This window comes from Oryx dammah, unplaced genomic scaffold (assembly GCF_014754425.2).
Source record: "Oryx dammah isolate SB20612 unplaced genomic scaffold, SCBI_Odam_1.1 HiC_scaffold_21, whole genome shotgun sequence".
Lineage (NCBI taxonomy): Eukaryota > Metazoa > Chordata > Mammalia > Artiodactyla > Bovidae > Oryx > Oryx dammah.
Window position 1 is genome coordinate 15,964,491 of NW_024070205.1, and position 24,549 is coordinate 15,989,039.

Consider the following 24,549-nt stretch of genomic DNA (forward strand, 5'->3'; position numbering starts at 1 on the left):
TTATAGCCGTTTGTTCCTGGAATGTGAACGGAGCTGGAAATGACCACCACTCAGTCACACCAAATTGGTTCCGACCGTTTCCCAATCCCAATTTTAAAAACTTAAGAGTGAATCCAATCTTGGAAATTCAAGCCGTGAACAAAATGCTCAAACGCGGGATGTTTTAGCTGGAAGGACGTAGAGTAGGAAACGGAAGCCTGGAGGAGTTAAGAGACATTCCTGAGTGCACAGCTAGTCAATGGCAGGACTGGGAGCAAAGCCCAGGGTTTCCAGCCTTCTGTGGTTCACTTTCTACCCAATATGAAATTTTTCTCAGAGACTAAGTGAATCCAATGACATGGAGAAAAAGGCAGAAAATCTAAAGCACTTTCCAGAAATCTTTACTTGGAACATCAAAACATTTTTTAATTAATCCCAAACCAAGTCAGTATTTTATGCCATTTGAGAGCTTGCTTCATTAAGGGCTTGCATTTTAATGTTAAAAGGAAACCAGACAAGATAGGCCATATCTGTAAAAACTTAAACAACTGTCTATTTCAATGAGTCCCAACTAGATAACTGTAATTTCTGAACAAGGACTGTTCCAAGTATAATATGAAGTTATTGAGCAAAGTGAGTTAAATTCATTTTTAATTTAAAAAGAAGGTATACACTCTTTAGCACTCAGGGGTAGGGATATCTTTAAAAATCAAGAGGGAATTAAAGAGGTAAAATGTGCGAAACTAGCTTTGTGGAGTAAGGGAGGCAGCTAGGCGAGGTATGTGATTGCAGAACTGGAGTAAGTCAAACGAACATTAACTCAAACACTGAGATTCTACTGCCAAGACTGATGCAATCAGGTTCTGAGGGACTCTGCTACATTTTGCACAACTGTCCCCAGTCTCTTGCTCACATATTCCTGAGGTCAGTAACAACTTACCTCACAGCTATATATATATATACATACTGTATTTTGAATACTGTCCACTTTCGGCTACATTATTTCCTGTCACCATCTCCCCATGATGCATGAGGGGCCAGTAGGATACTGTCTCTGTTTAACTAATTACAGACCAAGGCCCAGAGAGGTCAAGCCACCCACCCGCCACCACCCAGCAGTGAATGAAGCTGGGCCCCAGCTGTGCTTAGGGACTCCTGAATCTTCAGACCCATCGGGTCTCACCTTGCATTGGCTTGGGGGTAATGTGGGTGGTAAAACCCAAGAGACCACTTTGTAGGCTTAGGTTTTTAACAGTAACTACACTAAAAGATATAACTGAGAAAGGTTTGTCCCACAACCTCGGGCTCAGCTGGATGAGAAAACTTCCAAGAGACAGTGGGAAAAGTTTTCTCTGAGGCTGTGGCTTTTCATTGCTTGGAAAAGGTTATTTTTCTAATTTGGCCCACTCTTGTCTGGGCCTGAGATGACAGCTCTGGGTGATTTTTTTGGGTAAATGGGGTACGAGTAGCTGCTCCCTTTGCAAATCGCCATCTTGTAGAGTTTCTTTCTTTTCCTTTACAGGGGAATGCTTGTTGGGGAACAGTCCCACAATGAGACACCTGTGTTGGTCAGTGTGTTGGGTCAGTCAGCAAACAGGGTTGGCCTTAATCAACAGTACTGGCTGTTTCTTCTGCACTTGGAAAGCAGACTTATTCTGCTCGAGTCACTTTCTCAGATGTACCGTGGCATAGAGAAGTCACCTACCAGTTTGCCTCCTCCTCTCAACAAAGAAAGAAAGAAAGTGAAGTCGCTCAGCAGTGTCTGACTCTTTGCGACCCCATGGCCTGTAGCCTGCCAGGCTCCTTGGTCCATGGGATTCTCCAGGCAAGAGTCCTGGAGTGGGGTGCCAATGCCTTCTCCAGGGCATCTTCCGACCCAGGGATCGAACCCAGGTCTCCCACGTTGTAGGCAGACGCTTTACCGTCTGAGCCACCAGGGAAGCCCTCTCAACAAAGACAACCCCAATTCAGATTAACAACCTGATACATTCAGGGGGATTATCTGCCCAGAGTTTCCTTGAAGGAGATTTCTCTAATTAATGGATTCCTCGGCAAATTGCTGCATTTCATATTCACCGGTTCTTTGCTTCAATAAGCGTAAGGTCAAGAACCTTCCACATTCCTGGCAGCGGAAGCTTTTGCTACTTGAAGATCAAGTGAGTAAAGAGCAACTGAAGGCTGAATTCTCATAAATGGTTAACTGAAATAATGAGAAGTCACTGCAGGAACTGCTACATTTCAGGTTCATATACAACCTGGACACGCATTATTGGGTAACGGAGGTAGATGGCCACTGGCGAAGACCAGACAGGCTCCACCTACCCCCACCCCACACAGGGAGGGACATCTTCCTACAAGAATGCTTGACAAGAAATTTACAGAGAATGCGCGGGAGGCATGCTCAGCAAAACTGCAGAAAAAACAAGGTTTGTGGCAGGGGGGTGGGGCGGCCTGAGAGAATTAATAAGAAGTGAGGTGATGGCATGGTTCCCCACACAACGCCACTCTTGGGCAATTCAAAACCCCCACTTGGAAAAGAGAGGATATAGGTATACATATAGCTGATTCACTTTGTTGTAGAGCAGAAACTAATACAACATTGTAAAGCAACTCTACTCCAATGATAATTAACAATTAATTATATAAGTAAGTAAATAAAAATACCCACCCCACCCCCAACTTGGTTCCATTTAAAATAGACACTGTATCCACATAGGGTCTTCTCACACAGGGGAGACCTGGTTTGAAGCGGAACACGTGCCCACCTTTGTCCTCCGAGATGACCTGCACTAGCTCGTACTCCTCGGCCGGGTCCGAGTCCAGATTGTGCTTCAACATCGCCCTCTGGATCACGGCGGGAGTTTTATCCTGGCTCGTCAACTGGAAAGCCAAATGAAAGGGTGTGTAAAGCATTGAACTTTGTGTTTCCTGGAAGGGTTTTCCTGACCTTCTTCTTCTTGCTGTCTTGTGCCTTCCCAGGAGAAATGGCCCAGCGAAATGAGCGAGGACCAGAAGTCAGCTCTCCTGGATTTTAGTCCCGGCTCTACCCTCAGAGGACGGGCCACCAAACCCTTCCCATTAGCCTGTCTCGCAGAGCCACCATGTCCTCCCCCATTCAAACAGGAGAGGCAGCCCAGGGTGCCTTGCCGCTTCCAGTGGAGGCTCCAATGGAAGAGTGTGTATGAGGGCATTGTGGGGAACGCACAGTGTTTTCAGTCCTGGGCCAAGGTTACCCTCACCTGTTGAGCACCGGTGACAACCTGTGGGTTAGAAATGGCCACGGTTCCACACACTGACCATTGCAAAAAGCACAAGTGACTCCACAGCCCAGGAAGCCCACCTCTAGATATTTACCAAGAGGAATGAAAGAGTGTGTCCACAAAAGGACTTCTGTGCAAACTTTCACAGCAGATTTAGTCCTAACAGCCCCAAACTGAAAACATCCTGAACCTCCATCGACAGGAGAACAGGGGAGCATAAAGATAGTGCTGTGTGTTCATGACAGAGCATGACATAACGCACGACGTAACAGCTAAAGGGAACCCAGACACACAACAATGTGATGAATCCCACACCCGTCACAGACAGCCAGAGGAAGGAGACACAGAAGACAAGGCTGCAGGAGTCTGTTCTCACCAAACAGGCCAAGTTAACCTGTGGGGTTAGAAAGCTAACTTTAGCTCAACTCATATTCAACTAAGCTTAAAGCAGCACTGGAGGGGAATTCGGGAATGAAGAAGGGATGAGTAGATGAAAAATGTTATTCATCTAGACTTGCAGTGGTGGTTACATATACATATATATAACCATATATATACATTATATAGTGGTTACATAGATAAATACATATATATGACAGCTACATATAGATAGATAGATAGATGGTGGTTACATACATATATATATAAACATATATATACATGCACATATGGTAGTTAAATAAATATATATCTATATAATACTTATAAAAATCCAAAGACTAGAACACTTCAGATCTATGTAATTGTATGTAAACTTTGCTTCAATTAAAAATTAGCTTCTGAGTGTTTACAAACACTAAATCTAGCATTTTTCAAAGTACAAGTAAAAGCTCCTCTCAGCCCAAGTCTCCCCCTTCATCTCTGCCCATCAGTCAGCTGTTTCCAGGGTGCTCAGAGAAACAGGAGAAGGGAGTGCTGACTTTCATATTATCCCTTGGCTGATTTCTTTACATTTGAAAGAAAGCAAGAGAAAAACACAGATTTTTCTTACTTAGAAATAAAAGCTGCTCTCCCCAGGAGGCATGAGGAGAGACAGCCAAAAAGAGAAGTCTGATTTCCTCCAAAAAATTGTCATTGTGAGCCCGAGGATGTTGGGCCCATGGGCCCCTCTCTGGTCTGGAGAAGCAGCTGTATCTGTGATACAATAAATAACAGGCATTACCATGGGGTCCCTGTAAGTGACAAAGACCCTGCTCAAGTGTGTATCACCAAAACATCTGGCACACCCTTATTAAAGAGTCTGCCTGCAATGCAGGAGCCCCTGGTTCAATCCCTGAGCCGGGAGGAAGCCCCGGAGAAGGGAACGGCGACCCGCTCCACTATTCTTGCCTAGAGAATTCCACAGACAGAGGAGCCTGGTGGGCTACGGTCCATGTGGTCACAAAGCATCAGACATGATTGAGCAACTAACACTTGTATTTTTCACTTTCATGGGTAATGTTAGGTTCAGCTGTCAACTTTGAACCTACTTAAGGAGAAAGCCAGGCTACGCTTATTTTCTTTATCTTAAACCTCCTCGGGTGTGTCCATAAGGATGGGATGGCCAAAGGCTTTCCTTGAGGGTTACTTTGTACCATAAAAGCTACAGGAGAACGGATCATCACGGATAGCACTGAGTCCAGCCACAAGGCCCTGTGCTGATATACTAAACCAGCACTACCCCGTAGATACATACTATATGAGCCTCATCTGTCATTTTAAATATCTAGTGGCTACATTTGAATTTTTTTCAAAAAGGGAATTAATTTTAATATTTTATTTAATCCAACATACCCAAAATATTATATCAGCATATAATCAATATGAAATTGCTAATAAGATATTTTACATCCTCATTCTTTTCTTTTTGTACCCAGTCTTCAAAATCTGGGTGCATTTCACACTCATAGCATATCTCAATTTGGACTCTGCCCATTTCAAACCTTCACCTGCCAATACTGGACGGTGCCTGGACGTCCCCTTCACACACCTTATACAGGAGCTCAACCCATTCCCTGCGCCCTTCCCTGAGGTCAGTTTTCTAATGCCCCAAGCTGGGCCTGATTTTGAAGGATCAGACCCCTTGCAGGATGCAGGATGTCTGATTTCTCTGGCTCAGCAGGGTGTTTGAGAGACTCATCCATGTTGACTGTGTCTGTGAGTTCCGTTCTCTGCTCCTTTCAGTGCAGAGACGCCGTGGTTACGCAGCTGGCACTTACTTGCCTGGATGGCATGTGAGAGAAGCCATGTGAATAAACTGCCCTGAAAATACAACAGTAACTCCGATGCCCTTGGCTGCCTGGCGGCTCCCCTTCTGCCCCGACACTCCTTTATCAGCCCCTCTGTCACCACCACGCGCGTTCCGTCTCAGCCTTCCCTCCTCCCCTGCAAGACCACGGCCACCCTGTGGGGCTGGACGACCCCTCGTGTTGGACCCCAGCACCGGCCTTGCACCAGCGTGTGTTTCTGACTATCTACTAGGAAGGCCACGCCACTTGGACGTCCTGCAGTGACCTCCAGTGTAAGTGCACCCAAACCCCCTCCTCCAGCAGTTATATTGCACTTGACGGGACCACCACCATCCAGCTCCCTTAATCTTCCTCTTCCACTGCCCCACAAAAGGAACCAAAAAGTTGATAACTAAATGAATAGATCCTACAATTCTAACTTAAAAAAGCTTTCAAAAATCTGTATCCTCTCCAGCCACATGACCATCTCTCAAACCCTTATCACCTTCTACATGGTATATGATAGCAGCTTCTAATTTGCTCCCTCATCTCTAATCTACCTGCCTGTGTTCCAGCATGAAGTCTCCACAATGCCAGTTACTTTTCTAAAGAGCAAATCTGACTGCTACATAGAAGCCTTCGATAAGACTCAACTGCCCACAGGATTAACGCAAATGTCTTTGTGTGGCCCGTAGGCACTGGGAAAATCTGATCGGACCTCTATTAGAATATTTAATATGTTTTGAAAAATGCTTTACAATCTCCTTTTTGATTATAAATTCCTCAAAGACAGAAATGTATCATTCGTCTCCCTACTCCCAAAGCCTGGTCCAGTGACTAGTACACAACTAATGGTCATGTTTGAGAAACGCTGGACTGGAAGAAACACAAGCTGGAAATCAAGATTGCCAGGAGAAATATCAATAACCTCAGATATGCAGATGACACCACCCTTATGGCAGAAAGTGAAGAGGAATTAAAAAGCCTCTTGATGAAAGTGAAAGAAAACGAAGATCATGGCATCTGGTCCCATCACTTCATGGGAAATAGATGGGGAAACAGTGGAAACAGTGTCAGACTTTTTTTTTGGGGGGGGGCTCCAAAATCACTGCAGATGGTGACTGCAGCCATGAAATTAAAAGAAACTTACTCCTTGGAAGGAAAGTTATGACCAACCTAGATAGCATATTTAAAAGCAGAGACATTACTTTGCCGACTAAGGTCCGTCTAGTCAAGGCTATGGTTTTTCCTGTGGTCATGTATGGATGTGAGAGTTGGACTGTGAAGACGGCTGAAGTGCCGAAGAATTGATGCTTTTGAACTGTGATGTTGGAGAAGGCTCTTGAGAGTCCCTTGGACTGCAAGGAGATCCAACCAGTCCACTCTGAAGGAGATCAGACCTGGGATTTCTTTGGAAGGAATAATGCTAAAGCTGAAACTCCAGTACTTTGGCCACCTCATGCGAAGAGTTGACTCACTGGAAAAGACTCTGATGCTGGGAAGGATTGGGGGCAGAAGGAGAAGGGGACGACAGAGGATGAGATGGCTGGATGGCATCACTGACTAGATGGACATGAGTCTGAGTGAACTCCGGGAGTTGGTAATGGACAGGGAGGCCTGGTGTGCTGCGATTCATGGGGTCGCAAAGAGTCAGACACGACTGAGCAACTGAACTGAACTGAATGGTCGTGAAACATTTTGTTGATTCAGTGAATGCTTTAGTAAAGCTTTTCTTTAGATGTTCAAAGACAGTGCCTCCAGATCATTTATGTCATATTCAGAGCTGAGCTCGTAAGTAGTCAGTGTGCCCTCAAAGAAGGCAAGTGATGAAGCTGGGGAGAGAGTCGCTGTGTGGTTTTACTACAGGCAGTCTGCTCTTCTTTCATTTGAATGATACTGTTGTATCAGCTTCAGGTGTAGAGAGTCTGCTCTTCAATACATTATGTCCTTTAAGATAAGGAGTCTGCTCTTGTAATAAACACCCCAGACCTTACATACCCAAGGTTACTACCAGGAGAGGCATGGTTCGTAATCCAAAAAGACTGCCACTATTTAAAACACATTTTAGGGACTATGCTCAGAAACACACCATTTTTACAAGAGGCTCAAAAAGGCCAGTCTCTCTTATTTGTAAGTGTAGTTCCTTCTGGACACAAACTATACATCCAGCTTGATCATCCACTTATACTGTATGTGACTCCAAGCGACTAGAGGAGAAAACTGCTCCCACCAAGGACATTGCTAAGGATGCATGGCAATTCAATTAGACATGTGGACATGTAAGTCCCTGGGAAGACGTCCAAGGAGGTGTGCAGCAGTTGCGTCCTCCCTGGGATACATTTATGTAGTCACCCCAATTGAGAGTTTTAAAGAAGGTGACAATGACTTGGATGAATAAGGCTTAGCAACTTTTAAGACATAAAAAATTGTATCTTATATACACTGCTGATACACACATTTTTATATAAATATGTTGTGGAAGCAACCTATCCATCGACAGAGGAATGGATAAGGAAGATGTAGTACATATATACAATGGAATATTACTCAGCCATTAAAAAGAATGAAATAATGCCATTTGTAGCAATATCAATGGGCCTAGAGACTGTCATGCTGAGTGAAGCAAGTCAAACAGAGAAAGAGAAATATCATATGATACTGCAAGGAGGTCCAACAAGTCCATCCTAAAGGAGACCAGCCCTGGGTGTTCATCAAAAGGACTGATGCTGAGGCTGAAACTCCAATACTTTGGCCACCTCATGCGAAGAGTTGACTCATTGGAAAAGACCCTGATGCTCGGAGGGACTGGGGGTAGGAGGATAAGGGGACGACAGAGGATGAGATGGCTGGATGGCATCACCGACTCGACGCACATGAGTTTGGGTGAACTCCGGGAGTTGGTGATGGACAGGGAGGCCTGGCGTGCTGCAATTCATGGGGTTGCAAAGAGTTGGACACGACTGAGCAACTGAACTGAACTGAACTGAATCCCTTATATGCAGAATCTAAAAAGAAGTGATACAAATGATCTTATTTACAAAACAGAAACAGACTCACAGACTTAGAGAAGGAACTTATGGTTACCAGTGGGGAAGGGTAGGGGAAAGGGACAGTTAGGGAGTTTGGGAGGAACATGTACACACTGCTATATGTCAAATGGATAACCAACAAGGACCTACTGTGCAGCACATGAAACTCCGCTCAATATTCTGTAACAACCTGAATGGGAAAGGAATTTGAAAAAGAACAAATACATGTGTATGCATAACATAATCGCTTTGCTGTGCGCCTGAAACTATCATAACATTGTTAACTGGCTATATACTTCATATAAAATACAAAGTTTAAAGAACATGCTATTAGCCTATATCCGGGGAGACTCTGGCTTTGATTCATGTGGCACATACTCGTTTGGCACGAATGCACGTGCGTATGCTGACATGGCAGGTGAGTACTCAGCGCTGGTGGTCTGCGAGCCTTACCATGATGCTCTTGTACATGTTGCCATTGTTGTCCTCTATGCTGATGCGGATTATGCAGGTGTCTTCGTTCTGCTGGTTGTAGACGGGGGGCAGCACTGTCGAGGTAATGGATGTCACAGAGACAGAGCGCTTGTGGGTTTTGGGGTTGTTGTTGCAGGACGGAGGGGAGGAGAGGGGGTTCATCAAGGACGACATCCCTGAGGAAGCTGTGTCCATGGAGTGGATGGAGGAACAGGAGGAGGAGGACTCGGAGAGCTGGAAGAGTAAACACATCCCAGAAGGAAACTCAACTGTTAGAACCTTGGCCAACAGTGCGCTAAGCTGCAAAGCAGAGGTCAATGTCGAGACTAATAAACTTCAGCTTTTTGCTCTACAACAGCCCACAGCACACATGCGTCTCATCTCTGATGGAAGCACTCCCAGGGCAGAGGCCTGTCAATGATTCAGAACCCAGGGCAGAATCACTCTGCATCCTGGGAGGCAAGGCGGTCCTCTCATTTCCTGGGGAGCATTTAGCTGCTCTGAAGGAGGTTAACCAGCAGATGGCAGCAGATACCAGAAACTAGAGGAAACACAGACTCCCCAAAGAAGCCGGAAGACTACAGAGGAGGAAAGCCCAATCCTCCTGCCTTGAGCAAGAAGAATGTTTGACCTGCCCACAGAAATCATTCCTACTGTGATTCTACCTCACCATTGGCTTTCAGAGCAGGAGAGAAATGGCTTGTGTTTTTAGACATTTCTAAGATAAGGACCACAGATTATCCAGCTCTGCATGGAACATTAGCCCTGCAAAGGGCCCTGGAGATCGCCTGGCCCCACTCTCTTTCTGCTGCTGAGGAACCTGAGGCCACAGGTGTTGACAGCACCATCAGGACGTGGCTCAAGTCTCCTGGCTCCCACGGCCAGGCTCACACAGCAAGGGCGGAACCAAGGCCCCGTCTACAGTCCATGATAAGGTGAAAGAACACAGCAGGCCAGGCTCAGGGATGCTCAGCACTGGGAAGTCTGTGATGAGCTTCCGGGTGTCTTGTCTCAAGAACAAAATTCAGAGCATTATAAATATGAGAGAAACAGAGTGACTTGCTCAAGGGAACACAGCCTACCCTTAACCACATTTGTTTCTAGAACCAACTGTACACATTTTCATGTTGCATATTAAGAATAATTAAGGAGTGATATACTAGAGTTAATGTGTTTTTCTGATTCATAACAGAGTTCTTATATGTGCAACACCAATTATCAAAGAAGGAGGAGGTCCCCAACTCATTAGGTGGTGTTCCCTCCCCCAAACAAAAAAATCACTAATTGAATCATTTAAAATATCAATTCTTATTATAGAAAATTACAAATAATTTCTCAGTGAGCTAAGATAAATTATACCACATTAATCCAATAAAATAATCTGGAGGTCATTTAAAAAATAGAAAACTTACTAATTTCTTTTATACCCACCTACCCTCCCATGGAAACAAAGTACAGAAATTTAGTTTTCTGATTATCTGGCCTCCAAGTACACTGAAGTCTACTCTATTTTATTTCCTATGAACTTTTTCCTATTGCATAACCGTATATTAAATTCAACTTCATCATTAGTTTAATTAGAGCCAGTCAGCTGATATGACAACTCTGGTATGCAGAAGTCTAACTGAAGCGCTATCATAATATGGCTTCTTACTTTTTTTTCCGTAGCTTCCCAAGTGAATTACCTTAGTGGCTCAATTCTAGGACTAACTGGTGGTGAATAATTTAACAGCCTGACTTTGCTTGCAGGTGTACCATACAGTAGCGAAGAGGGTCCATTTTCCAATCACTGGTTCAGTTTTTCCCCCTTCCCTTTCCTCCACATAAACGTTTTTCCTTTGTTAGATTTTTTCATGATTTTAAAGATTTATATTCAAGATACAGCCTTGAAGATGCCTGGGGTATAGCACCATTAAACAGACCACCTCATGAGCCCAAATTCTTCCTGGGAATCTAAGTAATGTGGAGCAAATGTGAAGCGAATGTTTAGAAATCATAATCAGGGGAACCAAGACAAAGGAATGCAAATTATACTTTACTCAAAAGAGTGACCTCACAGTGTAGCCAAAGGGAAAGGCAGGGTGTGGAGGGCTGCTAGACTTCAGGGTAGGGAGGAGCCACGGAGGTCTCCCGGGCCAGCCAAGCCCTGAGCAGAACTGAGGCTTTTCCGGTTAACATCCTAGGCTTCTGCAGCCCAGCAATTACTTGGCATCCAATTCAATTCCTCATTTTTAAACCTAGAGAAATCTGTGACTCTGAGAAAGGTTCAGCCAAAGAATTAAAATTCATGACTTGTGCAAGAAATGATAAAGAGCCAGCATGTAAGGGAGGAGACAAAAAGAACACGGCAAAGAGGGTGCCCAGGACGCACGCTGGGCTTCTGCACAGTTTCCAAGGGACGACCAGGACCTGTGGGTAGGTCCACAGCACCAACAGATACAAACGTGATTCCGTGTCCTTCCCGCACAGGGAGAAACCCCACAGCAATGGGGGCAATAGCTGTCACTGCTGCACAACGTCCATCATCAAAGTCCATCGGAAACAGGGCCTACAAAGTCCAAGAACCTGTCACAAGGTGAGTGATGACACTTTACCCCAGATTTCTGACAGATTCAGTGCTGAATGTCAAGTCGTGAAGGATGACTCCAGCCCTGGTGAGGGAGACATCCCTGAGAGAGCAGCCAGTCTGTGGGTGTTTGCAGAGCTTTCCTTCAATATTTGGAGCATTAAAGATGTGTCTCCAGATTTCAGAACAGGAAGGTGAGAAATCCCACTGGGGCAGCATCTGAGTCATCTCAGGCCTAATGAGCCCTTCCTGGATTGACTACTTTAGTGACAAGGTCATCTGAGGGTTTCCAGTTTGCTGCTGGTGCTTATAACACAATGTGAAGCTGCACACACGCCCCCTTACAGAACGGCAAATCTAACCAAAATGAAGAGACTGCGACCAACACTCTACCTCACTGGCCTCAGCATAAGCTAAGGGGCCAGTAGTCACTTACACAGCAAGTCTAGCCAGGCAAGATCCTCTCCCAAATGGTGGAAGTTCTAGTTACGTCAAAGTTGACATCTCTCATCCAAGCTCCTTGATCAACAGACTGAAGCAGGTGTGTACAGGAGATGCATGTGGACTTTTTGTTTTCTTTTCACTTATTTCTACAGCCACGGACATGAAGACTCTCCCTGAGAACTCCCTCATCACCTCTCATCACTCTCCCTTTGGGAGACACGGCAGATTGTATCCTTGTTACCCTTCTTCACCCTCCCCTGCTCCCATGCCCTGTGACTCCTCCCTTCCTCCCACTGGAAGTGGAGTATAGTTCCCCACCTCATTTATTTATGTGGGATTGGGCCACATAACTTTGCTTTGGAAAATAAATATTGGTAGATAGAGCCCATGTGGAGGCTTGTTCAGCACGTGCAATGCCCTGTTGCTCATCCAATTTAGCACGCTAAGAGCAGGCCCAGGGTGACTCCAAAAACCACAAGAGGCAGGCAGAGAAGACCTGGGCCAAATCATGACCAAGCCCAAGCCAAACCAACCAGCCTGCAAACACAGGACAGAGAACAACCGCTGCTGCTTGAGGGCACCGAGTCTGGACTGGTTTTCTCTGCAGCACTACTACGGGACAAGCCTGGCTGAGACGAGGTATGACACCAAGAAACTGACAACCTCTGGCTCTTGACTTTTTGCTCCTTCAAAGACAATTTTCCATCTCCCGAATAAAGGGTAGCTCACGTTACAAGTCACAGTCTTTCAGCTGCCTCTGGATGTGAGTGTGGAATAATGTTTCAAAGGCTCAATGAAGGAACCAACAGCCTTATCACTTCTGGACACTTTTTATAATAAGGAATGAGTCCCTGGACTGAACTCTGCTTATAACACCTAGTTCAAAACATGACTTGCAAAATCCTCTAGCGAGATCAACCAGAAAACAGACATTCCTCATGTGGCAAACGCTAGGTCAGGTGCCCACATCAGGAATTATGGAAAAGGGTTAAGGATATACCTTTTTTTGAGGCTCATCGGGTGTGTCCATGGGAGTGATGGAGCCTTCCTCCACTTCTGAGTGGTTTGACTCGCAGGATGACACGCTGACGGAGTCCATGCTCTCACCAGAGCTCCCGCTGGTGGTGGACTTGGGCTGCTCTTTGGTGGGAGTGCTACTGGTGATAATGTCCGACCCCAGAAACAGTCTGCAGAAAACATAATGCCAGGCATTCAGGCTCATAAAAATCTGGAATCCATGATTAAGCCAGTATTTTTGTGTTAATAAGTCCTTGACGTCTTCTCAGTTTTGTGTGCCCTGTCATTATTATCTTAGGAAAAGATTTGCTGCCCAGTTTCTAATAGATTGCAGTAAACATCTTGTCCCAATAGGTTATTTCTAACCTCAAAGGACACACATTGCTTAGCTGGAGGAAGGACCTTATTAATCTGAGGTCTTCCTGCGTCAATCATTCTCCATTTTTTGAGAGTTTCTGGACCACTTTGGCAGGATCAAAGTACTGTGGCCATACTCCTATCACTTCCCACCATAAAATGAACTCTAAGAGGCTAAAAAAGAAGGCTGGCCCTGTGCTGGACAAGAAACCAAGCAGGAGGATTTCTTCTCTAACAATCCCATGAACTAAAATAACCTAAACCCCTTCATCATTAAACAACTAGATGAGAAGCATTACAAATTCTTTTCAAAGTTGGGCTTACAAGACAATAAGGAAAATCCCTGCAGGCTAGAAATGAAAAGGGAACTGAAAACCAGAACATGCAAGCTAACTCTGCAGCTGCTCTGGATGGGGGGTGGGAGGTGCCAACCTTGGCAAACTCAGCACATGGCTTCTAACACGTACCCAAGGTCCAAAGATGAGGGCTTCTGTTTATGTAAGGTAGAGAGTTAGTACTGATATCCTTTATACAGAGCCAGGATCCTCAATGGGCTATCTATACCCTTAGTAATAAGATGGGCTAAAAAAAAAAAAAAAAATCTTCCTACCGACATAGGAAGACAGCAGGAAAATTTATCTGTTGGCCTGAGCTTAGGTAGGAGAAAAATCTCTCCCCTAAATCATATGTGATTTTAGCCAGCACCTCATTCAGATTTGCTACTTAGCTAATCTAAGAACTAGGAACTCTCCAGCCAGTGATCCTTCTGAAGAAACTAGCATTTAAAAAAAAAAAAACAAAACACAAAAACCTTTCTGAAGGAATATATCTTCAACTTAGGTTGCAGAGAATTCCCTGATAAAGATGAACTCACAATATACACACAAGAAAATAACCTATCCAAAGAGAGAAGCATAACAAACAGAAAGTCTAGATGACCTTTTTTTTTTTTGGCCTCGAGGTATGCGGGATCCTAGCTCTTTGACCAGGGATCAAACCCACACCCCATGCAGTGGAAGGTGAAATCTTAACCACTGGACCACCTGGGAAGTCCCAAAACAGCAAGTCTAGGCTCCTGAGAACTTTAGAAAAACTGTCAGAAACAAACTAATATTTCATTCATTCACTCATCCAATAATTGGAGTGTCTACCACGAGTCAAGCTATAAAACAAACACGTTGAAAAACATTACAAACATATGAGAAAAACTGCAATGGTGGTTAAGAGCAAGGCACTCTGACAAAAAGGTAGTGATTTAAATTTAAAAACTCAGTGGAAGGATTAAACAGATACTGAAAAGAAAAACTGTCAACTAGATGACAGGTCTGAAGAAAATCCTCAGAGATCAGCATCAAAATATAAAGGCATGAATAACAAAAGAGGTTAAAAGACACAGAGAATGGAAGAAATGCCTGCAATGTATGTAAGGAGAGTCCCAGAAGAAGACAAATGATAGAATGGAAAAAACACCATATCTGAAGAGTCTGAAGAGATTCTGGAACTAATGGACCACATGAATTCTCAGATCCAGGAAAAACACCCTGAATAGGATAAATAAGACGAAATCCCCACTTAACCTGCACAGCAGTGTGTTAAAGACAAAAGAAATTCTTAAAAGCAACAGGGCAGGGGGCATGATACACAAAAACAAAAATTAAACACACACCAGACATCTCAAAAGCAACAACAGAGGTCAGAAGATATGGAATAACAGCTTTGAAGTGCTGCATGAAAATAACCGTCATCCTTGAAATTCTATACCGTATGACTCCAAGTGAAAGTGAAGTCGCTCAGTCGTGTCTGACTCTTTGTGACCCGTGGACTGTAGCCCACCAAGCTCCTCCGTCCATGGGATTCTCCAAGAGTGAGGGCAAAACAAAGACTTTTTCAGACAATGACTATTTACCATTAATAAACAACAGGAAGGAAGGCATACGATGCAAGAAGGAATGGCATGTAAAGAAACTAGCAAATGGGTCCAAACCCAAATAAGCACTGACTATATCAGGAAGGTCTCCTGGAGAAGAGAATGGCTACCCACTCCAGTATTCTTGCCTGGGAAATCCCATGGACAGAGGAGCCTGTTGGGCTACAGTCCACGCGGTCACAAACAGTTGGACACTACTGAGCGACTAACATAGTCTATGGAAAATGACAAGAGTAGAAACAATGAGGATAGGCTTGATTTTTCTATTAAATAATTTAAGGAATTAGAAGCTTAAATTCCAAGACCTAAAAAGCATATCTTTGCTCTGTCTCAACTCCATCCCACCACCTCTTGACCCATTTTTCACGTCGCTTCCTTTCTTGGACCTCCAAGCACTACTGAGGCTTTGTTGGGGGGAAGAGCCAAACTCCTGGCCAGCACAGATTGTGACAGTGAAAGGATCAGACACAGGTATACATCTTCAGAAGGGAAGAACAAGTTTGTTAATCAAATGATAATCCTTGCTTCCTTGAACTAGTCTCTCTAGCCGTCACTATATAGTTCTAATGTCTATCAGAGTTTAATGTCTATGAGATCAACTTCAAGACAGAGACTAGGTTCTCTTAAGACTCTTCCATAAAATTTGCCACATTCAAAGCACAGGGTCTAATTATACTGACTTCTCTCTTCCTTCCCTTCCTTCCCCCTCACTCTTGCCTCATTTTCTTCCTTCCTTCCCTTATCTTCTCCCCTCCTCCACTTACTTCCTATTTCCTATGTCCTTCTCCACTTCCTCCAGAAGGTATTTCTCCACTAGGCAGATAGTTAAAGGGTCATAACCCTGGCTCTAGAGCCAAATCTTGGATTTGAGCCCAGATCCGACAATAACTAGCATTCTATTCACCCTGTCTGCGCCTTATTTTCCCAGTTTATAGAACTGGTTATCAGGACTTCCCTGGCAGTCCAGTGGTTAAGATGCCATGCTTCCAATGCAGCGGGTGCAGGTTCAATCCCTGGTTAGGGAACTAAAATTCTACATGCCTCGTGGTGCAGCCAAAAGAAAAATCAGCCTGATAGTAGAACCTAGTAGGTTATTTTATGCATCAGATGAGAAACACAGGTATTGTTCTCACAACAGTGTTGGCACATGACTCAATCTGTTCATTCAATAAATATGTATTGTTCACCTACTACGTATGGGACACCAATTTCCGGGGTTAACAATGAACCAAAAACAGACATAAATGTCTGCCATCACAGAGTTGCCTTCCATTTAATAAACAGATACATCCAAATACGGCATGTCAACTGGAGGTAAATGCAGTGGAGAAATTCAAAGTGGGTGAGGGTGAGAGAGGGTGCCAAGGGCAGGAAACATTTTATATAAGGTGGTCAGGGAAATTTCAACACAGATCTGGAGTAAGTGAGGAACTGAGCCATTTGCTATCTGGGGAACAGTGTTCTGGATGGAAGAAACAGCAAATGAAAATGGGTGTGCTTAGTGAGCTCAGGGCAGCCTGGGCAGGGGGGACTGCAGTGCACAGAGAAGGGAAAGGTGAGGACAGGCGGGGCAAGACACGTGGACAGGGCTGGGATGACATTTCAGGCCCTGAAGGGGCTTGAGAGCCACTGTGTAGACTGGATTGTACTGAGAGGGAGACAAGTGTTGTTAAGTTAGCTATGCCTGGCCCTGAGCTGGACAAACAGCCATGAACACGATGGATAAGGTCCCTGCTCTCAGGCGGTTTACATTCCACTGGAGGAGACAACGGGCATGGCTGGGAGTGATCAGGGCAGATGGCCACATTAGACAAGATGCTCTCTAAGAAGGTAATGCTTGTGCCAACATCTGAAGGAGCGAGTCCGGAGAGAACGTGTGCCAGGTCACGGGGACATCTAGTGCAAACACCTGGTGCGTCTAGTGTGCACGGAGCCCGGGGAGGTTAAAGGAGGGCTGGGGGGTGGGTGGGGCTGGATCGTGGTGAACAAGGGGGATTCCAGACAGAGAAAGGTGGCAAGAAGACTGGGGAAGATCACGCTGGGCCTAGTGAAACAGGATAAGGAATTCGGGTGCCACCTTAAAACAAGACCAGTAGACGTTTTAAAGCAAGGAAGTGATACAATCTGGGGTACATCTGAACACACCACCAGACTACTGGGTGGAAAATAGAACTGTTGGAGCAAGGGTGGGGCCAGAAGTCAGTAAGGGTCTTGCTGGAGTGTGGTGCAGGCAGGGGATGATGGTGGCTCAGGCCAGAGAGAACAGAGGGGAAGAATGGATCTAGGAAATGTACTGAAGTCGTGAAGGACAGATTAACGATCTGACGAGTGAGTGAACGGGCGCAGGGGAGCTTTGTTGGATAACCTCCCCCTCTCCCACTCTGATGGGACCCTCTTGGACCCCAGGACCCCAGGACGGTACGCACAGGCTGAGCCTCTTCACCATGCTCTTCCGAGGCTTGGGCGATGTGGCACTGGCATCGGCAGCCGCTTCGATCTCACATGAGAGGGCGTAGCTGGGGAGAGAGGGGAGCCCGTGAGGATGGAGCCCGGGAAGTGAACAGATTTAAACCCACACGGTTCACTGGCTTCCTTTGAGAGGAAGGCTCTGACTGTCCAAAGTCAAGATATGGACTATGCTGTTCTATGACAAAGGTCAGAGGGTACTGACTTAACCACCAGATTTCACAAATTGACATATATGCCTCCTCCCATCAAACACCCACTGGTATATAGGTTGAGACTGTTCAGTTCTGCATGACTCAAAACACATGGATTTGCTGGTTCTGGCTGTATCCAAAGCTGACTCCTTTTGTTTTCCTGATTGTTTTCAGCCTGTGGTTGGGCCAGGGAAAGAATCATTTCTTCTCCCATTACTTCTCCCATTACCAGCTACCTCCCATTACTTTGTGTGTCTGTGTGTGTGTGCCCACACGTGTGTGGTGTGTGTGTGTGTGTGATACTCAACTTACTGTTTATCTATAGGAAATGAAAGAGACATTTGTAAATGATCTAATCTTCAATAAATAGACATAGGTAGTTATTTTATTGATTAAAATATATAAGTATCATTTCTAATTACCAAAACATCCCAAATTAAAAATACTCCAGATTCAGACATCTATATGCCAGGCAGATATAACTTCCATAAGCACAAGAAGAATGTATGTCTGCCTTGAAATGTCTCTTATGAAAGCTTGTAGCTCTAGTTAGGAGATGTACTTGGTTCTGGGTAGGTGAAGAAGCATGCATGTATGCTAAATTGCTTCAGTCATGTCCAGCTCTTGCAACCCTATGGACCATAGTCTGCCAGGGTCCTCTGTCCATGGAATTCTCCATGGAAGAATACTGGAGTGGGTTGCTGTGCCCTCCTCCAGGGGATCTTCCCAACCCAGGGGTCAAACCTGCGTCCTTTTATGTCTCCTGCATTGACAGGTGGGTTTTTTTTTTTTTTTTTTACCACTAGTGCCTCCTAGGAAGTTCAGGTAAAGAAGGTAAGTGGTAAATATTAGTTTGATAAGTTGCTAATATTGTGTACTTTTTTAAACCTAAAGGTGTATCCAGGTAGTTGGTCAAGCAGAAGTATTCATTGATATAGGCATTATTCAAATACTAAGTTTAGATACAGGGCTTTTATAAATCGCAAGGACAAAAAAATAAGATATGTTTAACAAGATTCCTTTAATCATTAAAAAGTCAGTTTCACAGCTGATATTCTGACCCTGAACTTTCTGATTCAAATCACTGGCCACGGTGTCCATGTTCCACATGTGAATATGATACAGAGAGAGGAAGTTCTTATATCAGACCAGAAAACGAAGAGGCAGTAACTTTTTTGTTTTCTGTTCAATACATAGCAAAAACAAAACTATCATTAACTGATGAGTACTCTGAATCAAAGAGGCTTTTTTTTCTTTTCATCAAAGGTTTTAACGTAACAGGACCAATCCATTCCATTACCAAGGACCTCAGAAAACATCTGCATTTCAAATGAGGAAGCAGGCCTATGGAGTTTACAGGATCCACATAACATTGTGCAACCACCTTCAGAGCTTAGGTTGTAAAGTCAAGAAGACCTGACTTTGAATCTAAAGTCTATCACTGGCAACTTACAGCCCTTCTCTAAACCTCAATTTCCTCATTGGCAAAATACTTGTTTTTCAGTCAACTTCACCTTCCCTGATGAGAATCTTTCAAGGAAATCCCCTGTTCTACAGCAGGGGTCAGAAAATGTTTTCTGTACAGGACTAGATATTAAGTATTTTAGGCTTTGCGGGCCATGTGGTAACTGTTGCAACTGTTCGACTCTGCCTTGAAAGCATGAAAGCAACCATAAATAAGAGGGAAATGAATGGGCTCTGTTCCAATACAACTTCATTGTGTGCCTGCTCAGTCACTCAGTCGTGTCCGACTCTTTTGTGACCCCATGGATTGTAGCCCGCCAGGCCCCTCTGTCCATGGGATTTCCCTGGCAAGAATATGAGCGTGGGTTGCCTTTTCCTCCTCCAGGAGATCTTCACAACCCAGGGATCGAACCCACATCTCCTGTGTCTCCTGCATTAGCAGGAAGACTCTTTACTACTTAGCCTCCCAGGGAGCCCTTATAACTTTATCAATGGATTCTAAAATTTCCATTTCAAATAACTATCCCATGTCACAATGGTCCTCTTCTGCTGTTTCTTTTTCAACCGTGTAAGTATGTGAAGACAGCTGACAGGCTGGATAAGGCCTGTGAACTCTAATCCTCTGACCTACACACCTCTGATGGGCCAACATTCAAGGCACTGCAGTTAGTGTACTCTCCAAGCTCATCCACCTCTGTTTTGAAACCCGTCCACTCATGAATCAGACACGCCAGTGTTCTAACCATACTTCCAAATGTCAAGCTTGTCAGGGCACCCGACCTTTGCTCACATTCTTCTGTCTGGAATGTTCTCCTCCAGTTCTCCTGGCGAAATCTTTTCTTTCCTCCACAACCTAGCCCAGATGTTAACGCCTTTATGAGCTCTTCCCCATTTCCCCATCCTTGGCCAAGTGAACTACTCCTGCCTGTGGGTCCTGCAGCACTTAGATTACCCATTGTTGTTATTTCAACTCTTCATGAGTCTGTTTCTCCTGCCCCCTTGAAAACTCCCTCAAAGCTAGTGCCAATTACCAATAATGGCCAACAGTGATGGCAATGATGCTGTCTCAAAGATTACATTTAATCCTCTCAAACAGACATCTTACAGAAGAGCATCCTGAAGATCAGGAAGAATAAGTGACCTGTTCAAGGTGACAAAGATAAACGAATGGCACAGCACAAGAATCTGAAAGCACATCTTCTGATCCTGGCAGTTCAGTTTTTTCTGCTACACCATTATCCTTTAAAAACCTAGCTGCTGCTTGCTAAAGAGCTGTTGAATAAATGGCCAAGTGAGTAACCAGATGTGGTATTCCTCTGACCAACACTGCAGCTCCACCCCGAAGGGTAGTGGGTCTGCCTACCTCTCCTCCTCTGTCAGGAGCTGCTGCCTCTGGAACCACTGGATAAACTTTGGATCTGGGCTCATGCAGTAGCTGTTGCAGGCAGACTGTAAGAGCTTGATCTGGGCAATCACTTCAAATTCCTAAAGCAGAAAGTAAAAGTGAAGTCACTCAGTCGAGTCGGACTCTTTGTGATCCTATGGACTGCCCACCATTCTTCTCCAGGGGATCTTCCCAACCCAATGATCAAACCCAGGTCTCCCACACTGCAGGCAGACTCTTTACCATCTGAGCCACCAGGGAATCCCTCAGAGCACCAAAGAGTGAACTAAAAAGCCAACAAAATATACATCTTCTCTACATGAAAACATACTGCAGTAGGACAAACAATGGACAAAATCATCAAGGAAGCTTATAAAGAACTGTCTGCCTTAGAAATAAAACAGCTGAATAACTCACACATTTTTTTTTTAAATTTTACTTTACAATTCTGTATTGGTTTTGCCATACATTGACATGAATCTGACTCACTGGCTTTTGTCTATGCTTTGTACCCTTTCTATTTGAAAAAGCCTTTTACATGAATAAAACAAGTTCCCAAGGCGACCCATACTAGGTATGATCTGAAATCATAGTGACTTCCTATTTCTCTTTTCCATTTCCATTCTTGGGACAGAAAACTTATTTTTTTTTTTTCAAAGGATGAATCCTTCTAAAATGTATTTTAAAATTCTACTTTCTAAAATATAAAGGAAAAATAAAATTACTCTGAGTCAGGAAGCTCCCAAGTTCTCCATTCCCATCTTCTTCAACCCCTATGCCCTCGATAAGTAAGTTTTGGTAGGGGTGAATATCTAAATAGTCCAAAGCCTCATAAACTTGAATGTTTAGATTTCCTGAATCCTTGGGGATTTACTACTCTAGTAAATCATTTAACTCAGTCTTTTAAAGCTCATAAGAGAAGCAAGTGTACAGTTATGTCCAAAATTATTTACCCTTCTTTAGATGTTTCAATAAAGACTTTTTAAAAGTCAGCAATGAGTATAAGCTTTAGCTGTAGGTTTTATACTCAAACTTTTCAAAAGTTTAGCATGCTAGTCTTAAAATGAAAGAGATTCCCTTCTAGGGTTATTCTGAAGAGAAAGGACAAAGATGGGTAACTGTGGAGGCAGTAACTGAACTGGTTTTGATGGTTACAAGACAGAGCAGTTCAACAACTGGCAGATTCCATAGGTGTCAACTTCCCATGCAGTGACCTCCCACCGTGGCCTCAGCATCCGCAAGAAGCATTCATCATCACACACTACCAGGGACAGAAGACTCACATTTGTCTCAGGTGGTGTTTGTCTCCTGTTACTTATGAGTTCAGCCTGCTTAGCTCCTGAAACTTTGGTTTTAACTGCAATGCCATTTACTCCTGGAAGTTTCTCTGACCCCATAAGTTGGGAATAAATGCCCCTCCTATATGCTCCTCTAATACCTACTTCTTTTGCTCGTAAGCCCTTATCAGGTTGCATGATAACTGCCTGTTTGCCTACCTACCTCCTTTACTGTAACTTCATGAGGGCAGGGAGCTCTGCGCTTTTTCTGATGCAATCCCTAAACCTATCCCACCTTCCCGTCCAGTGTTAGGTCTGCAAGAAACACTTGTGGGATGAAAGAATGAATGAATAACTAAAGAACAATGAGAGTTCCATGGGGTAATATTATTATTTTGCTCACTCATTTTCCTTGGGATTCTTTAAATATACCATTTTAACACTAAAACCATAGCAAATTTTCAAAGCTCTGTTTTATCTCTCTGCACAGAACTATTCTACTTTCCACAGAAAAATTCAAATTGATGTTGAATGCCCCTTCCTATGCTGATAGGAAAGCAAAAGAATAATTATCCACATGTAACAGTGAAGACCACTTCCTTTCCTCTAATGGGCCTACCAGAGTTAACCATCCTTAGTAACCCTTCTATATCATATACTCTTATGAAACACTTTCTTCTTAATGGGATAAACCTGTTATTGCTGCGGCTGATTATAAGGAAGATGATGATGAGGGGGTAAAGGAAGAGATGTGGGCTCAGGAGAAACAGGACAGGATTTGAACCCTGACTGTGCCACCGGGTAACCCTGGCCGAGTTACTTCATCGGAGTCCTGGTTTCTTCACCCTGAACTGAGAATGATAAAACTTGCCTCACCAGGGCTCTGGGGCAATAACGCATAAGAGCATGCCAAGTACAATGCTATATGATACATTTTCAATATGTGTTATTTTTTTTTCTGCCTCAACAAAAAACTTAAGTCTCCACTTCTTTTTTTTTTTTCATGCCCAAATGAAGTAAAATGGAAAACCACAGCCAAGACTCCTACTTACCCTTCTCCTCTTCTCAAAGTTTATCAGTCCACCCTGAAAGAAATTTTTTGAAAAGAATGACAAACCAAGCTACTTTGAAACATAGCCCTCTTTGTTCCAGGTTTTTGTTAAAATAGATCAAAGGGACAATAAAGTCACGATTATTCATGACAGTAATTATGGCTACTCTGGAAGAAGAGAAGCATAATTTGCTTAAAGAAAAATATTCTTTATCATAGGACAAGATATAGGTGGACAGCCTTCTCTTACAATGCCTAAAATGAACTGAAACAGTAATGACAAAGGACTTACAACACGGAAATCAAATATACTTGCAGAGCCAGTAAAGGCAAAAGCTTGGGTAAATGTTCCATTACACTTTTTTTTTTTTCTTGACCAAAGGCAACAAAAACAGATGGTCATTGACTCATACTGGAAACCAAAGTGTCAATGTTTTATCAAAAGGGAAGTCACTTCTACATAACCTCATCACCAAAGTTAAGTTTCAATTCTCCAGCCGCCCCCAGCTCCTAGTCTCATAAGCTGCATTTAACTTTTAAAGCATTGGTCACTCCCCCCAAATTCCCCAACCCTGACAGTGTTTCCTGAGGCAGAGGACGTGAATAGATACGGAACACTGCTGAGTGAGCATGTCCACAACATTTATAATGAACTTGGAGGTGGGAATTTGCAAGATAACTGCTACTCCTAACTATGACAGAGTAAAACGCTTGCTGACTGCACGTGATAACCAGAAACGTGAGATAAAGAAATACACGAGAAATCCTTAAGTTTCATTTCAAATATCAAATCTCTTCCCCATGTAATATTCTATAGCAGCTGGTTTTTCTAGGCTTCACTTCATTTCCCATTTTGAGAAAAAGAGAGAGGGAAGGTAATAATATGAAACCCTGAATAACCCATGAATTTGACTGACTTCCTATCTAGCAGGTAGAACGTGGGGGCATATTATTCCCTCAGCTCCACCTGCCAAAGTCCTACCCAACACTGGGCAGGATTTGACCTTTAACTTTTTAAAATCATCGCAGTGACCAATGACCGAAAAGTTAAATTCAGCCCACTGAGACTGGAATCTGGAGAACTGAAACTTATCTTTGATAATGATGTTACATAGAAGTGACTTCCCTTTTGATAAAACACTGACAATGCTCCAGCCCACTCCTTCATAGTGCCATGACCTCTGTGCCTAAGGAATCAATTGAGGCTTCCCCTCTTCTCCCACTTCATTTCTGTTTGAGTTCTTACTATTTCCATCCATCACTGCCTGCTCTGAAATACACCTCCCACGAGATTGTGAGGCTGGAGTCACTCATCTCTGTATAACTCATGGGATCTAGCACAATGCCATGTTCATGAAGAGCCCTCAGTAGATGTATGTGTGTGGGTGTGCACGTGTACGTGCGTGCACATGTGCGCGCGCTCAGTCGCTCAGTCATGTCTGACTCTTTGCTA

The 24,549-nt window shown here is 44.0% G+C and overlaps 1 protein-coding gene across 2 annotated transcripts in view; it reads right to left on the minus strand.

Moving 5' to 3' along the window:
- Nucleotides 1-24,549, minus strand: part of RGL1 (ral guanine nucleotide dissociation stimulator like 1) — a 138,263-nt gene that overhangs the window by 2,586 nt on the left and 111,128 nt on the right. For both annotated transcript variants that reach the window (XM_040263817.1, XM_040263818.1), the window contains 6 exons: nt 23,098-23,130; nt 20,748-20,869; nt 17,687-17,776; nt 12,960-13,146; nt 8,929-9,183; nt 2,745-2,859 (listed from right to left, as the gene is read on the minus strand). In XM_040263817.1, the coding sequence (XP_040119751.1) occupies nt 2,745-2,859; nt 8,929-9,183; nt 12,960-13,146; nt 17,687-17,776; nt 20,748-20,869; nt 23,098-23,130 (802 nt within the window). The remainder of the gene's footprint in view (nt 1-2,744; nt 2,860-8,928; nt 9,184-12,959; nt 13,147-17,686; nt 17,777-20,747; nt 20,870-23,097; nt 23,131-24,549) is intronic.